The sequence below is a fragment of the Rhododendron vialii genome, chromosome 3a (assembly GCF_030253575.1).
Source record: "Rhododendron vialii isolate Sample 1 chromosome 3a, ASM3025357v1".
Lineage (NCBI taxonomy): Eukaryota > Viridiplantae > Streptophyta > Magnoliopsida > Ericales > Ericaceae > Rhododendron > Rhododendron vialii.
In genome coordinates, this window is record NC_080559.1 from 8,480,069 (window position 1) to 8,498,346 (window position 18,278).

At 37.3% G+C, this 18,278-nt stretch overlaps 1 protein-coding gene across 2 annotated transcripts; it reads right to left on the reverse strand.

The window, feature by feature from the left end:
* Positions 1 to 11,958: 11,958 nt before the first annotated feature.
* Positions 11,959 to 16,525, reverse strand: LOC131319421 (protein SMAX1-LIKE 3). 2 transcript variants are annotated; one of them, XM_058349652.1, is made up of 3 exons: positions 15,002 to 16,525; positions 14,077 to 14,281; positions 11,959 to 13,373 (listed from the first exon to the last, which is right to left on the reverse strand). In XM_058349652.1, the coding sequence occupies exons 1-3, from the start codon at positions 16,180 to 16,182 to the stop codon at positions 12,273 to 12,275; spliced, it is 2,487 nt and encodes an 828-aa protein (XP_058205635.1). In that variant the 5' UTR covers positions 16,183 to 16,525; the 3' UTR covers positions 11,959 to 12,272. The 2 variants fall into 2 exon arrangements, with proteins under 2 accessions (XP_058205635.1, XP_058205633.1); XM_058349650.1 differs by having other exon boundaries at positions 11,959 to 13,376; positions 15,002 to 16,524.
* Between the last annotated feature and the right edge of the window lie 1,753 nt (positions 16,526 to 18,278).

The following is an 18,278-nucleotide window of genomic DNA, read 5'->3' on the forward strand; positions in this document are numbered from 1 at the left end:
AAAGAGAGAGTTTCAATCCGAACCGTTCAAAAGTGTATTGGACTACCTGGATGTGCCAAGCGAGTACCACGCAGGATATACCCACACGGCAACGAAAAATTTCTCATTCACCGGTGTGAATGATTTTGAGAGGAAAAAAAATAGTACTGTACTAAAATCTGGAGTGCGCTGAGAAAAGCACAGTTTTCGTTTTGTTTTTTTCAGTTAAAAATTTGACTTTGCCCACTATCAAACAAGATAGGGATTCTACTGGTAGGGTGAATGATTTTGACGTTTACAGCTATCCACTCAAATTAGAAGGAAGCTGTCAGGGGATGGGTTGGGTAGTTGAAGAGTAAAATTTAGAATTAAGGGCAGTTTGGGAAACAAGTTCCATAAGTTACCGCTTTCAACCAAAAGAGGACCATTGAGTAATTCTACACAGCAGAGCATTTAATACTCATGGCATTAGATAAATTGCTCGTGGCATTAGGGGCTTCCTTGCGAATATAATTACCATTTCAATGACTATACTTACTATGAATTAAGATTAAAATCATAGTGTGAAACATCATACTTCCTATATTAAAAGTGTCCACATAGCATTTATAATCCCATCCCATTATATAGGTTGCCCACCTTCTAATGATTAGCAGAAAGAAAAAGTAGGGTGAATATAACATGAAGATGTGTGAAATTATAATTTCCAAAATCTCAAACACAGGAAATGTGGTCATTAAAATTGTAATTAGTGTGGTCATACTATATAGTGAGTGTTACCTTAATAAATGGTATGTAAAACATATTTTTATGGCAAGTAATACTACGTTTTTTGGCTGAAAATTCATAAAACCATATCGTTTTTAGCTAATCCACCTTAGTTTTTGTCAGTGGTTTCAATCTAACGACTGTGATTTACCTACTACATCCGTTAATCTAAGGGTCTATCTTTAATGAGAGCATTATACTCCCATACCACTTGACTGATAATGGAATTATTACAGTCTAGGTTCTCATACCTTGGAACATGCTACGAGCTGGTTCCTAAAATTGTGGAAACTTGCACTTTGACCCCCGATTCTCATTAAAGCTCTTATATGATTAACTCCGAGAACTTGGCAACGAATCCCAATGTCCTGCAAATAAAAAAATCGACTAAACAATCATCATATGTCCAAGAAATATGAATAACAAATATACATTAAAAAGACCTCAATATGCATATTTCGGCATCTATCAGTAGCTCTCTTTAAAATTTGTTCGTCTTTGAGGTCTTTTCTTCTCTCTCATTTGTTTGGTTTCACTTCAGATATCATGCTTTCTTGATTCTTTTCAATGTGGACATCCATTATGTTCCTATCGTGTTAGAGTTTTTTTTTTTTTCACTCTCCACACAACACAATCGAGTTTGCTCCGCCACTACTTTATCTCTTGTCGACTTCCTATGTTTTTTTTGAAATTTACCAATTGACTTACTTAGGGTAGATTTGGATTAAAAAGTCCGGTGACTTATTTTTTTTGTCTTTCTCCATTTTTTTTTTTTTTTGCATTTGTTTGTTTTGCGTTACACTTTTGTGACTTTTATTGATTCGTCCCGTCGAGAGGGATCGGAAAAGCAAAAAAATATGATCGAAAATCATAATTTTTTAATAAAGACGAAAATAAGTCAAAAAGACAACTTATTTTACTTATTTTCATCTTTTTAAAAATAATTATGAGTTTCGATCAAAATTTTATACTTTTCTGATTCCTCTTGCCAAGACGAATCAATAAATCACAAAAGTTTGACGCAAAACTAAGAAATGCAAATTTTTTTTTGAATTAAGACAAAATAGTCACTATTTGACTTTTAAAATCAAATCCACCCCGATAACGTGTCACTACTAATTAAGCTTATTAATCAACAGAATTTGGCACATAAGCTTGAACCATAAGCCATAAACCAGCAGCAAGAGATCATTAACAACAAAATGGGCTCATAAACAAAGTTGTCCATAGTGAAAGCCCAATAACGCTTCAAAAAAGAAAAAAGGAAAAAAGAAAGCCCAATAACATGGACTTATAGTTGAGTACTTCTAAATAAAATGGCAAAAAAGGTCTGAAACCAATGTACCACTTATGTGTGTTGAATTTATTTAAGCTTAGAATTAACGACCAAAATGCAAGGCAAGCTAAACGAATAAAGAATCAAATTCCTTTGAAGACGAGGGAAAAAGAAGAAGAAGAGCATTTTGATAATAAAAATCTATGATTGAAAGGTCCAAAAGTTAAATAGAAAAGGTTTCCAAAGTAAAAAGCTAACTCCAAAAGATTACAAAAGCCATGAAAAAAGAGGGCAGAAAGGTGCCTTATTGGCTCCCACAAAAGTTGAGAAAGTTTCTTCCTTAATGAGTATGTCTCCTATGTTATCCCTTCAAGGCTTTTGAAAGAAGCATGATTTCAATTGGCTGCCATTGTCTTTATTCCTAAAATCTCCACTAATAAGTTCGCCCTTGTGCCAAAATGCCGTGCTAAAGTGAAAATTTGGCATCAAAGAGTAAGAAAATCATCTCGATACTTGTGCCATTCTCGGTGTCAAATTTGGTAGTATCAAATTAATTTGGACATTCAATTCGCCATATAGTATAGACAGTGTCATAATGTTTTGCAGTATATTCCAAGTTGTATAGATAGTCCAAACAATATGGGTGCCCTAGTATAGCCTATTCGATCGTATCAAAATGATAGTTGCTGATCAAAGTATTGATTTGATCACCTGGTGCTCAGGTGCTGGCCCCACCCGTAGGCGAAGATCCTTAGTCCCTGATCGTTTTGATTCCGTGTGGTCGAAAGACGGTGTTTGGGTGTGTTGGCCCCACCATCAGAAGAAGATTAGGGTTTTTTAGGCGTTATTGTTGTTGGGTTTCGTTTGTACTTGGGTATTTTTTTATTTTTACATTCAACCTTTGGTTGGATTCCCTTCTCCTCCCCCATTTGATATACCTTTATCAAGTTCTTGAATAAAATTATTACAGTTTCCAAAAAAAATAAAAAAAGTATTGATTTGATCAGGATAAATGCTGAGAACTTTAAAAGGGGCATCATGAGTTTGGCATGAATCATGATCAAGAAAGAACTTTGATACGTCAAAGAATAGGATAAAAATGCGCTCCGTGTGTCACTCAATCGCATGATACTTTGAGCAATATTCATAAGTTCAGGGCATCTAATTATTATTATTATAATATCATCTTTTTCACCTCATTCTTTAATTAGGTATAGTTTTATCAACCCTGTTTTTTCAGGTCTATGTTACGTTATCATATACTCCTACAACATAATGTTCCCTTGGCCAGCCTACGTACGTGTCTCGACTAATTACGGGTTCCTGAAGTTAACAGCCGAACAAACCTTCGGTGGCTCCAAGTTTAAAATGTTTGGCCTCCATGGAATTCAAACGAACCTTAAGTAGGACAAATACTTATTGTTTTCTCATACCCACTTATCCAAATGCCTTGGGGATATGGACTAACGTCAATCCAGATTTTGTGTTCACATTAACTTAGAAATACAGGTAGCTCATACGTGCAGAGATTACCTCGTTTGAGCTAGGATTAATGAATATCTATATGAAAATATTCTACAGGTAATATGAATATGTATTTTTAATATATAACGATAAATTGTTTTAATAGATGAGTGTATAGAGGAGTAGTACAGTCTAGAAAATCCAGCACATGAAACTGTCCATGAAAACAAATGGCCCATTCATTTGTTTTCATGAATAGTTTCATGTGTCGAATTTCCTGAATCCAAAAGTATTTGGAGTGTATACAGTTTATACAAAATACAAAATACACAACTCATTTGCAGGGTATAATAGACAACCCAATGGTCTCCTTCTAATTTATTAATGAAAATTATTGCTTCCTATCAGGGGGAGGGGAAAAGGCACCCCACGAATTGTCAAAAATTCTTAATGTCAGTATAGAATATCATAACATTTGCACATGGTATTGCTGTTTGGTTGGGTTTTGGCGTTGTAGTTGTACTATTCGGTATCTGGTTGTTTGTTAGTTTTCTCTTTCTTTGGCTCCTTGTTTACCTATTTTCGAGAGTCATGGATGGCATATAATTATCAGGGTTTGTATGTACCAACCTTGCTGATTATACCCCGTTGTGATACCGCCGTACTCTTGGTCCTTTTAATTTTTGTACTCACATTATGGTAAGATTAATAATTTCCTTATGCTTATCAAGGAAGAAATCACATTTGCACATAAGTGCATAACATCAACCTAACTTGAATTTATATCATTTGTATCTAGGAACCTTTGTCTCAATGTTATAATATATATATATTTTTTACAACTCAGGTACGTATCTGGTTTAGCTTATTTGCGCCTCGATTAATTTCAAGAATCCAATTCCACCGTCCAATTTCACCTTGACGCTATAATCTTTTAATTTAGGTGAATTCAAGGGAATGTCGTCGGCATACATCAAAACTAAAGGTGCATTGTTTGTAGCACTCCCATTGAATAAATTTATGTTATCATGAGATGGGCCAATGAAAAAGGTGAGATGCAAAAAGTAGTAGCTCAAAGTTAGAAGCCGGAAAGGAAGGTGTAAAATATTTCACACAAAGGGGAGTGAAAAAGTTGGTAGCTTTGCGTTAAAAGGGCTGTCCACTTTCTGCATTTAATTGATAGATTTAACATAAACTTTGATTATCAAAGTATCTTCCCTTTATGCTTTTGACGAAAGATTAGATTCCACAATGCATTCACGTCTCATTAAAATAAAGCCAACAGTGTTGAAACTCAAAGCGGTTTGGTCGGATTGGTATGAGAAAATTAATAAGTGTTTGTGCTCGATGAGGACGTCTATTCGAATTAATTGCACCGAGGCCAAATATTATAACATTGGGATCACTGAAGAGTTTGTCCGATCGTACCTAAAAATTAGCTGAGATGCGTGCAATTTAACCCAGACACATGATCATCGACCGACGGATGCATATATCTCGTAGGATTAGAGACAATCTACTTCGAGACGGGTAATAAATTTAAGTTATGGTACGGATTCACGTGAGAATGTGAATGCAACTCTGGTAATCTTGACCACACAATCAAAATTACGGAAAACATTCCGCCAAATAGGAGGTATTTCCACGAAAAAAAAACACTAAAAACTTAATGTATTTTATCATCTCGTTTTTACTAACAAAAAATATTTAGCATTTTACTATTTCGTTTTCACAAACAAAAAAGTTGTCAACAATTTTTTTTTATTACAGTAACTCTACTCATAAATCCATCAACAACTTATTCACTACTGGAAACAACTTGGCATATCTCAACAACTTATTCATTACTGAAAATACCTAACAACTTTTCAACCACAAATAAAAATTTACAAATTTTTCACTACCGTACCGGAAACACCCCCTTTATCTAGTTGGGTAGCAATTTCGAGGGGTTTCCACTAACGTTTGTTAGCGTGTCAATCGAGGTTGTTTGGTACGGGTCTAGTCTTCTTTGGACTGTTTTTTCCCCGTCATGGTTTCTTGTTCCATTATTTTGGGACGAGTTTCATCCTTGATGTAATGGTTTTTTGGTGATTTATAATATAAACTATTATCGTTGTGGGAAAAAAAAAATCTAGTTCAAGATTCTTATTTGATTTTTAACAGAGTATTTCATGTACTCGCGCCCATAAGTTTTCTTTACAAATATCCTCATTAATTCGGCATTATATTATACGGAGTACTAGTATCTTTAAAGGTAAAGCATAAACGATGACAAATGCATGTTTGAAAAAATTAAAACGAAGTTTTGTTTTTTATTTTATTTCTTTTTTATCCACGGCAAAAAGAATTCATTAATTTAGGATTACTACAAAGACGTAAAGGATCGAAGGCAGGACACCACGTACGACAACGGGTGACAATTAACAACTAGGTTGAGTCGACATGGAAGAGGTTACTGATGCAGTTGTAGTTCTAAGAAGGAATGCAGATAGAGATGGTCACAGCTCAACAAAGCAATTCGGCCTTGGAAGGCTAGAGGGAGCTGAAATCGATGCAAAGGTTTCAATTCCAAAGATGTCACAATTGTTCATGACTCAACAACGAAAGTGGTAGAGTTTGAGAATTGCTTTTGGAATCTGCTTTCAGAAGTGGGTCTCTTATATGGTAAGGGAGTTCAGGGTTTTCGATTAATTTTTTATCTTAATCCAGCTGAAGAGGTTAAGGACTAAGGAAGGAAAATGGAAATAGAAATTCGTTGAAGAAATGTTGGTCATCCCTAAATCCAAGAAGAGAGGCAGAAGAAAAAATGTGCTCTGTTCAGATCCGCAGTACGTTGCAACTGCTGCTTTACTCATTTCTTCTGAAGGCATTAATAGGATTTACCAAAATGAGTCTCGGGCTGATTAATTGGTCAGTAAACAAGATCATATAGGTCTTGATTATATGGGTGGTGATGAGGAAATCATTTCGTAAAGTCATGATTATGGAAGCTAAAGATGACGAAATGACAAAGGTTCAGGCTCCTCAACACGATGTTTGATTCTTAGGTGTTTCTTTGAGTGTTGTTTTGCCTTGGTTGAGTTCTGCATGTACGTGTCTCTTTGGGTGCGTTGTCTTCCTTTCGGGATTTATACTTTAGTTGGCTTCTTGCCAGCCTTAATTAGGTTGTTATTTCTCTCCCTTTGGATCCTAGCGCCATATGATTGTCAGAGAGTGGATGCCTTGCTCCTGTTCCAGCTTGATGCCTCATGCTTAGGGTTCTTTTAATCTTCGCAAATTGTTTTCAAAAATTAATGATATATTATTCTTTTTTTCTGTTTAAAAAAAAAAACCATCAGCAGCAAGGTTTGCTAAAATAAAACTAATAAGCAATCATGCATGCAAGAACGAAAAGGTTTACTTGTTTCTTTCATAACCTTAAGCGTGCTCCATGGGCAAAGAACGAGAATGGACACAGAATGAACGAAGAGAGATTACCAAGATCCAGCTATATTCTTATTTCTCAAAGATCAAAAAATCTTATTTGCGGATCATTTCGTAAGGAAGGCTTTACGGAGGCTAATTGTGTGCGTCCAAAGTGTTTTTGGACGGTTCGGATTGAAATCAATTGTGACCGGTAACAATTAGTCGTGACTGGTCAAAATTGAAAACAAATCTCAATCATTAATTGCGCGAATAAATAGCTGAGATCGAACACTTCAAGCTAATGAATGTTTTAGCAAATCTCTACTTTGATTTGAATTTCATCATATCCAACAGCATAGAGAAATTCCCTCCCGAAACACTTTTCTTCAAAAACTATGTCACATTTCGTGCAAAAAGAATTCAAGTATGAAGACAGTCATAGCAGATTAAACAGGAAAAAGGAAAAAAGAAAGAAAAGAAAAGAAAAAGGAGTAAAGATTAAAGAAACAGAAAAATAGCAATTTAAAATAGAAAAAGGAAAAGAGAAAATAAAAAAAAGGCAGTCTAAGATGGAGGCTTCTTCCTTTTAGAGATCTATAAAATTGATGAAAGAGATTGCTAAAAAGTTTTGGAGAACATTCACACAACAATAAACTGGTTTAGACTCAAAAGAAATCAGAAGCAAAAAGATAAAAATAAAAAAAAGAAGCAAACCTAGCTACTTTTGTTTTCTTAATTAGTACTTTCAGAAACTCCATAAAATTTCAAAAGCTACATGAACAAATTTTCCCACTTATACCATAGTCCTCGCTCTGATCCACTTCTTCGTCGTCGTCTTTCTTTTTTTCTTTTTTTTTTTCGGAGTATGAATCTGGATCCACTAGGTTGGTCTAGTTGAGATGGATTCACCTCAATGATTCAAGCCATTTTATGAGGCTTGATACAAAAATCAACTATGGAAAAATTGTTATATATATATATGTGTATATATATATATATATAGAGGAATTTTCAAGTGAGGGATCCCTCATTTTAACAAAATGAGGGACTTTCATTTTTCAATCAAATTTTGAAAATCCGAACCGTTCAATGTGTGCAGAACGTAATTTTAAGGGTCCCCGCGAGAAATCAGCAAAAAAATTGACCGGAAAGGGCGTCATCGGAGCAGTTTTTTTTAAACCGTTCAATGAAAACTGCTCAGATGAAGCCCTTTCCGATCATTTTTTTTGGTGATTTCTGACGGGGACCCTTCAAATCTCGTTCTGATCACTTTGAGCGGCTCGGATCATCGAAATTCAATGGGGAAGGGGAGTCCCGCATTTTAATAAAATGAGGGATCCCTCACCGGAACCTGACTCTCTCTATATATATATATATTTTTGTGCCAATTAAATGGAGGACTTGAATTATTTTAAGAAAAGACACACAATTCCTTTATTCAAATGAACGTGCATGATTCGGCCATGCAACAATAATGGTCATATATATTCAACTAGCCTGATTTTTAGATAGATGAACTATTGGACAGTGCTACGAGATTAACAGTTCAAATTAAATCAGTGGGCTCCGAAAAGAGTGTAGTAGAATTGGCCAACCGAAAAAAATACAGATCCTTAAATTAAAGTTGTGAAGATAATAATCTTTTAGGGATTCTAAAGTAAGGACATCTTTAAGGCTCAAAAACCTAGATGCTTATCTATCTAAGTTCTTTCATAGTAATATTTCATCTTTTTACTTTTACTTTTGCTGTCAAGTTAGGTTATTTATTTTGAACTCCTCATACCACAACTTTTGGTGCTTTCCAAAGTTGAGAATGTCGGATTACGAAATCAAAGTTGGAAAAAGTTTATTCTTTTGCTAAAACACACATCACAAACCATGGAAAGTAGTGCTATATATCTTTTGATACTTTGTTAGGGAAGATTTTTCTTTTCCCTTCTAAAAGTAGAAAAGTTACCTCTCCTTTGCACAACTCCTAAGTAATGGATCACACATTAATCTTACTTTGGACATTCCCAACACTCCTTTTTTCACTTATTTTAACCTAGTGTATAAACCCATAAAGGAACTAAATCATGAACAAAACCTCCTGAGTTTGGCTGGTTCTCAAGTCATCCGACTTACGAGTTTGTTTCTTCTTAAATTTTACGTTTTAATTAATCCTCATAATTGCTATAAAATCTTGTGGAGCCGCTCTATTATACTCAGAGCTAGAATTTCGGAGAATTTGTTTTCCTTTGTTTGTGCCATAAGTGCACCGTTGTTTGTTGTGATTCAAGTGTTATGAATCTTTTGTTTACCTTTCCACGTGCGAGTCAGGGGTCGCACATGCGGGGGAGTGTTGGGATTTGTCCCACATTAGTTAATTATCTCCTCCAAAACTAGTATATGAGCCTAGGCGGCCTCTCCACTCTTTGTCAATTGGTTTGGAGTTGAATGTTTTAACAATAAGACTTTGCCAAAGTTTAAACTAGACCTCCCAACAGCGAACGGTGGATATATTGGTTCCCTAGAATTAGGAGGTGGACGTAATTAAGCTGGTCTGAGTGCCTAGTTTGTATTATATATCTAACAAAAAAACTAATACATGAAGAGGTGGGATTAACACCACATAGCCTCAATTATGGGTAATAAGATCGAAGTTACCACATGAAGAAAAGTACACAATTTGGAAACTCCGGATCATTTGTTATTGCATTGTCAATTTTCTTGGAAAATCTGGTCTATTATTTTGGATTGGTGGCATGTTTCGTGGGTATGTCCAAAATCGTTATCAGATTTGGCTTTGTGGTGGTTTAATACCAAGTTTAGAAATCTGGAGAAAAATGTGTGGGAAGCGTCCTTTTATGCTACACTGTGGTCTCTGTGGCTGGTTCGGAATGACTGTGTGTTTAACAATGCTACTATGGGTTTTGAGGTGGTGGGGGAATTGGTAAAAACTAGAATTGCAATGTGGATGAAGGCCAAGTTCGCGATCAAGATTTATTCGGTGGAGGAGTTTAAGATGTACCTTGATGGCATTCGTAAGCTTAAGTTGTAGTTTTTGTTGAGGTGTTTTGTCTGTTCAACATTGTGTTGGATGGGCTAGTTTGTTTGCTTTCTTTTATTTTGCCCTCGATGTACCCTTTCGAGTTTTTATAAAAAGTTTCGTTTGTCGAGCAAAAAAAAAAAAAAAGTACACAAACAATGTCATAGCAAAATATGAGTATAATGAGTTTGTGTGAACAAGTGCTTCTTGACAGAACACAATGAAAAAAAATGATTCATATAGCCGACCCCAAGTGATTGTGACATAAGGCTCGGTTTAGTTTGGTACTATTGCAAAGTGAAATCCATTTGGAACTGGTACGGTGCACGCCTATATGGACTCCTAGCTAGTTATATAGCTGGGTGCATGTGCATGTATGTTGTGAACGTTTTGCAAAAAAATAATGACAAACTACATAGAAATTCAAGAAATTTTAGCTCTTAATAAAAACTCTTAACATACAAATGGAATGTATTTATGTCGAAATAGGGTGGGTGGTTATTGTAGGATTTCTCATTCAACACGTGCATATCATACACATTCATATAAAAATGCGTGTGCATTGTAGCGCATTGATGGACCAAATATAGAGATATTTTCATTATCATGCATGTAAGCGCTAAAATTAAAACACATGATCCGTTGTTTCTTTTTTTTTCTTTTTTTGTCATGATAAATTGTCGATCACCAACTCGTGTAAATTTTTAGACATTATCGGGTTGAGGTGTCTCTGTAAACTGGTCCGAACACTCTTGTTTATCAAAAATATCAATTTCGTTCAAAATTCATCTCTAATCTCCATTTTATTTCTTTATCCACGTGAAAACTTAAGAAAGTGGTGAACGAATATGCTATTTTTTTAAGCATGTAAATTACTAATCCTAAATCAACAAATTTAAACTTGCTATGATACTATTGTAGTTGTTTTATACATCAAAACTCCTATACTCATTAATGATGTGTACGTTTATGCTCCAAAATTAACTACATTTGCATGCCATTTTCCTCCTCTATTAACCTTTGACCAAGAATTAATGATTCCTGGCAGATCATTATGATTGGTAATTAAGTTACTGTTTCTCTTAACTGATATCCTTAGAAGACAAATGGCCCACCCCCAAAACCCAAGAAGTAGAGTTACAATTTAGAAAGAAAAGTTTTCTTGATTGGGTATGATTGTACAAATAACACATATCCTCATGATGGTGAATAATACTTTTCTCGGAAAAACAAAAAGTCACTCTTTTTTGTTTATCAAGAAAAAGGAATAACTATATTATTGTAAACAAGTTTAACTCGGGCAATATGGGGACCTCATCGAAGACCAAAACAAAAAGAGACAAGATAAAGTAACTTATATAAGATCTTGACGAACACATATTGTGTCAAATGCTTGAAAAAAAATATGCTTAAATTAACTCGATACGTAATTTTTGTTCAACAAATAACTTTTTCTGATTTTTTTTAATAGAAAGGCTTGTAGATAGTGTTCAATCAATTTTAAGAGAGATCGAGTTAATTAATAGGTTAAGCAAGATTATGGTTTGCAATACCTTAATTTATAAAGCTATAATACTCCATAGATATATTTAGGTAAATAGGTGTCACGTCCATAGTAACTCATCAATCCGTGCCGCCCAACCAATGGCGAATTAGTTAGTTCTTAGGAACTTAGTTCAACGGTTGCATAGCTACACTTAGTTTTGAGTGAGATTGTGAGTTCTGTTAAAGCATCCAACTCTAAATTAATTGGCAAAGAGTGAAGTGGTCGCTCGGCCAGGCTCATTTATTAGTTTTAGAGGAGATAATTAACCGATGTGAGACAAATTTCAACACTCTCTTACACATACGACCCTCGACTCGCACATGGAAAAGTAAACAAATGATCCGAAACACACAGATCACAACGAAAAAAGTGCAACTATGGCACAAACAAATAAGAAAAGGCTATGAAACCCTAGCTCCGATACCATGTTAAAGTATCCAACTCCAAACCAATTGATAAGAAGTGGAGAAATCGCCCAGACTCATATACTAGTTTTAAAAAAAATAAATTAACTGACGTGGAAAAAACTCCAACAACATGTTCAACACGAGAGAAAGTTAGATACACTTCAGATCCGGTTAGAATAGTAGAGATTCTTCTAACATGCAAAAAAAAAAGTAGCAGCAAATTAAGACAATAACCTACATTTAACTGTACATAAATTGCCAGCATATTCATCTCCTTGTGCATCCACAGTGAATGGATGATCGAGAATCTCATTACCAGCTAAACGAACAGGGAATAAAAATGGAGAGAAGAAGAAAACCACCTAGCTAGTGGTTGAAGTTCATCTTTCCTTAAATTTACAGCTCCTGGATTTTGAAAAACACGCGTCGATCGACCGATTCCAGAAGCCCTATGTCGTTGATCGACTCGTTATGATCTCCTCCATCCTCATCAAATGAGATGTTCAAATCCAAAGAAACGCAAGGGCTAGTCTTGATCTCTTCTTCGGAACCGTCCGAGTTTTGTCTCATGGGAGGAGAGGGGGCTCTAGACCTAGAGCTGAAACTTTCGCAACTCAAAATGACAATGGCATCGCAAAGACTCACCTCATTCCCATCCGAGTCGCTAATCCGCCCCCTTTCGATCGCCCTTTTTATCCCCACTTGCGAGCAGTAATCCGCCTGCTCCACATCCTCAACCAAGAACACCCTGCGCGGGTTCTTAGCCACAGCTTCGGCGAATCTCTCGATGTAACTGCAACTTTGCTCGTCCCTCGACCTTTTGTTCGTTAAGTCCTCGGTCGAATCGGCTCTGGTGGACGAGAAACTGCTCAAGGAAATCGAAACGAGGTCGTTTGATCCGAAAACAAGTCTAGCCAGTTCCCTGGCAATCTCTTCTTTGGCATCAACATCAACTCCTTGGAAAAACAGCCAAGTCTCTTCTTTCGCTTCACTGCTTGTCACTTTCCCTTTCCTTCTTACCATTCCAGACCGGCATTGCAGTATCGTGCTCGCGATTTCAGGGATGATGTCCTTTTGCCAGGGGACTCTCTTCTCCAACGCCGCGCATAGGGTTTTCAGATTCTCTGAATTCCATTCCTTGAACCTTTGAAAATTCTCGGTCTCCATGACCACATCGCTGGAGGAAGTCGAATTAGGGTTGGAGTACAAATTTGCTTGTTTGGGCTCATTGTGCTCAGGAATGTACACTCTCAAACTTCGTTCGGACGTCGAAAAACGATGGTCGCTCCAGTACTGTTTCGGTTCGAACACCGGCCACTCACGACGAGTATGGTGGGAATTAGGGTTTTGGTGGTCGTAGGAGAAGGCAGTAGTGGAGCTAGAAGGGGAGAGAGAAGAGAAGGTTATAGTTCTCTCGTTTGAGTTGTAGGGTTGTTTGTGGGATGAACTTGAGAATGAGTTCCATCTTCGGCAGAGATCTTTGACTGGGACACAGTACTCCTGACAAAGAGAGAGTTTCATAAAGAAAAAGATAAGATTGGTACTAAAGATAAAAATGCATGAATAAAGTTAGCGTATGAAGAAGTTATTCAGAATGACGTGACAATGACATCGTTGAAACTATCAGGCATAAAAGCGCGGTTTCACATTCATTTTTTCGAGAATAATTTTAGAAAACCTATAAGTTTTACGGATTGCGAAAATTATTTCGAAAGAGTCTTACTAGGAATTAAAGAAAGCATTTGTAAGAAAGCGCTAAAAAGAATGCTACGGTATATATGCACCCCCTTCAAATTCTAGAACCTTCTAACATTTTGCATAGAAATTCATAACCCAGTCGTGAAGTAATAAATTTTGTATAGAGCGCAACTCATAGCCTTTAGAAATAAATTCATAACGTTTATTTTGAACTCGTAACATTTTGCATGTTATTAGTTTTTATCCTGATGTTATAATTTGTAAACAAATATTAGGAAATATTTGCCATCATGCAAATGTTGTAAATTTCATGCTAATTAAACGATATGAATTTCAATGAAAAAATATCACGACGTCAAAGTAATTCAAGCGTTACATACCGTACACAGAAATAAGGTGGTATAGCTTTATTAAAAGTGTGGGAAAAAAACTTTTTTAAAACAAAGGAAAGCATAATTTCTAGTTTGGGAAACTTGATATGATCGAGATAGAAATTAATTACCTGATCATTCTCATTGCCATGTTTTCTGGTTTGATCCTTGTACTGCTGAAGCCATGAAGGAAGAGTCGAGATGGTGGCCTCACTGGTGCAAGTGCTGCTCCGGAAGCTTCGGCGGGCTTCGGTCTCGAGCTCGTCGCAGCATTCAAGCTGAAGCCATGTTGAGCCATTTCCAGATTTCTTACTTACCGAAGCACTTTGAACATCACTGTTGTTTTGAACAGCGAAAGAAATCTTTTTTAGTAATCTTCGAAACAAAACTACAGAGATCGAAGGGAAAGGAGAAAAACGGCATCACAACGAGGGTAAAAAATTTCAGGTTGGCACCCAAAATACTCGACAATCAACCCTTTATGGCATGACTATATATGCAACATAATTAAACAACCTTTAGTTTTTTTCTCCATTTTGAATTTTCCTTTCATATCAAAAGAGAAAAAGAAAGAAGGAAAGATCGTCACCATAATTATATCTGTTCAAATGGGAAAACAATCAATATGAGGAAAAAAGTCATCAGAATCGATTTTTTTTTTTTGATCAGCCCAGAATCGAATTCTGATTCTTTTCATTGCATATGTTTCTCATGCAAATGAACATGTACAAAGCACAATCTGAACAATTGGTAAAGCAGCGATCCAAAAAAACGGAACACTAAAACTTAAAAGGAAAAAAAAAAGAGAACCAAAAATGCAGAAATACAAAACCAAAACAAAGTAGCTAGAGACTTGAAAGCCTATTTAAATTCAGTCAAAAAAAAAAAATTGGAAAACAAACCTAAGCAGATATGAGTAAACAGAATTCCGTACTCAATCTTTCAAAAGACACAAAACCTTCTGGGGTTCGCCGTAATAGAAAAACGACGTAAAAATGTAAAAATAAAAAATAAAAAAATAACTTCATTCTTTAAAAACTAGAGAAAAAAAAGTACCTTTCTGGGATGAGACTCAAGCTCAAACTTGCCTCAGGAATGGTAACAGGATGAAGACCCCATGCAATCTCCAACGAAGGGTGGCCACTCCTGCACCTCCTATAGGTTTGAAAAGTTGCAATCCCCATCAGCCAAAACCTCTCACTCCTCTCCCCAATCCCACAGACCAATCTTCCCAATTCCTCAACCATGTGCTCCACAGGGCAATACTGTAATTTCCTCCCTTGATGATGATGATCTTCGCAAGAACCACTTATAACCCTATTCTCAGTAGTCCACTTGAGGTCTCCCAAGTACAAAACTACCCCTCTTTCCACACAGCTCTTCACAAGGCACCTCAGCTCCACCAGCTTCTTCTCAACCTCTTCTCTGCACAGACTCCCCAGTGAGAACAGAGGGAGGCTAATGAACTTCACTTCCCTGAAGCCCTCAGGGACCTCCCCTCTGTCAACTTTTTCCATCAATCCCTTAACTACCCCTTCCACACTGGATATGCACTCTCCCACAATCACAATACTCTTTCTCCTCTTGTTCATCATGCTTTCGATCACACTCATTATGTCCTCGTTTATGACTTGATCGGATGACGCCTTCGGCCTCCCCACCGAAACTGGGTCACTGCCTTCTTTGGAACTGTTGCCGAGTGGGGAAGGTGTTTGGGAGCATAGCTCCAAAGAAACCGCTTTTTCGACGTTGATCTTCACCTGGGTGCTCGAGAACCCGGCTTCCCGCATGACTCTGCTCACGCTGGGGTCATCCAGGATGGAGATTATGAGCTGCTCGAGCTCTATCTTCACGGCCAGGAGGGGTTGTTGTTGGTTTTCGACCGAGCCGCGTCGCTGGTGGGCTTGGGCCCTTTTGAAGGCCGCCACCAGGGCGTTGGAGATGGAGGGGTAGTTGGACTGAGGAGGGCCTAATATGGGACTCGAGGAGGAAGCCGGGAGGCGGTTTAGGGCGACGTTGATGCAAACGTCAAGGGCTTTGCACTGGAGGGGGTGGGAGTGGGATTGGAGGCAAGCGGTGCGGAGGAGGCCGGTGGGGGGTGCGAGCATGGTGGTGGCTACGTGGAGCGGAGTCACTTGGGCGTGGCCCCGCCGCTTGGCTAGGGTTACCGCTTGCTTTACAACGTTCGCCGCCTCCGTGGTTAGGGCTTGTTGTACTGCGCAACCTCCTGCTCTCATCTTCTCTCTCTCTCTCGAAATCTCAAGTATTCTTCAAAGTGAAACTTGAAGTGGGAGGATCAAGGAAGATCTTTTTGAGATTTAGGTTTCATCTGTATTTTTAGAAGATGAGAAGACAGAAAAGAAGAGCAAGATTGGAGCTTTTGATAGTGGGGGGTGTGTGTTGATAGTTTTGATTAAAACCTCCTCTATAAATCAAACTATATATATAGGTCAGTGACTAGTGAGTGACATGCAGTTTGTGATGCAGACTTAGATTTGTGTGTTTGGTGGTGAAGAGAAAGAAAGAGAAGAAATATTGTTATATACTCCTATAATGGGAAATAATTTTTGTGCACTTGGTGCCCCAAACTCCTTCACTACCATAAGTTAACGTGAAATCTAAGATTAAATGTGTGAATTGTACAACAATGTGTGATGCTAGCAGGATCTGGGCAGTGTCAGCTCAAAGATATATGCGGTCCAAAGCAGTAGTCAACCTAAGTTGCTACACGATTAATAAAATGTTAATCAAAGACAATTGGAACTCCTTATTATTCAAAACTATAAACTGTAATTTTTGAAACCGTCTTTGGGCCAAAAAAATTGGAGCCAAAAGCGACGGCTTCCCTTCTAAGCCGGCTCTGAATTTGAGGCACCACATAGCGAAGTCACAGCCACCGGATAATAGATGTGGATTATTGGGGTGTTCTTTTCTTGGAGGTGAGGGTTGGATTTGAGGTCCAAAGTTGATTTGGTAGTGGAAAGTGGAATGCATGTGCTGACAAGCAGGACGAATGCAGCAGTACCAAAGGCAACTCAGCTTTGCTCTCCATATTTTGATAAAGAAGACTACTTGGTATGTGGAAGTGGGTCTCCCTTTTTATGCAAGTATGCCATTTAATATTATTGGCACCCCAAAAAGATAGCCAGTTTATATACACTACAATTAAGAGGCCGGCTAGATAACCTAGAAATCTACATGAATCTCTCTCTCTCTCTCTCTCTCTCTCTCTCTCTCTCTCTCTCTCTCTCTCTCTCTCTCTCCAAATATGCAACAAATCTTGTTACCATTTTCTTTGTCAAACTTATCCCCTTTCTGATCATATATAGCACTTGTGACAAGAACGTCACTGGATTAAACAAGAAGTTTATTCCAACTGATCAAATTCTTGGATATTATTCCATGCACTGAAAAGATTAGTTCTAATCTATCAATGTATTACCCATTATCTCATCAAATTGATATATATATATATATATATATATCCAAGATTGGAACCAAATACAAGGAGGTGGAAAGAGAATTTCTCCATTTTATAAAAGTAGATACGGTTAGTTAGTACGACGTCTACCGGTATCACATCAAACTGATTTTTTGCATGTCGATTCTTCTCACTGAAATTTACATGATGAACCGTTCGGATCAATGTCCTGGGCTTTTTGGAGCCCGCAAAGTGGAGTCTTGAGGGGACGGGAGTCTTGAGGTGGGTAGCTAGGAGGGTGGGGGGTGGGGGACTGTCTGTCTGAAGAAGGAATCGGGAACTGTGTACGGTCACTTCCCAACTCAAAACACAAGGAATAAAGGGCTTCTCTAGATTTAGTTATGGATTCCATTCGTATGTATAAACGCACATAAATATTACAAAAGGCCTGACGCCATCTTTGAATGCATGGGGATTTAGAAGAACCCCAGAAAAGCATCTCTCTCTCTCTCTCTCTCTCTCTCTCTCTCTCTCTCTCTCTCTCTCTGTAGTACTACTAATCTCTCTCTTTCTCTCTCTCTCTCTGATAAGGTTGATGCTTTTGGACTCTCTTTGATTCATTCAAAACTCACAAACTATGCGTTAGGTGAAAGTAAATTGATGACGAACCCTGCCATTGGAGTGTGAACACTGTCGTGCCCATAAAGTCTTGGCAGGTTAATTGGATTGGATTAAGGACTTTTGAGTTTCGGAAAACTATTATTTGCTCCTGAAGCACCGGATAGTCACTCCAAGACCACTGTATAATGTCCCGGTTTTCTCCTGTTTCAGTTTTCTTTTGCAATGATTTGTGTTCGTGTAATTTAATCGTGGGGTCATATCACAAAATTTCTTTTGAGTGTTCATTTAATT

Bases quoted from the DNA above. Each gene is read 5' to 3' on its own strand.
- LOC131319421 (XM_058349650.1), bottom strand. From the start codon at position 16,182: ATGAGAGCAGGAGGTTGCGCAGTACAACAAGCCCTAACCACGGAGGCG. The intron at 14,282-15,001 runs GTACTTTTTTTT...TCAAAACAACAG, and splicing joins TTGAGTCTCATCCCAGAAAG to TGATGTTCAAAGTGCTTCGG. The intron at 13,377-14,076 runs GTAATTAATTTC...TCTCTTTGTCAG, and splicing joins ATGGCAATGAGAATGATCAG to GAGTACTGTGTCCCAGTCAA.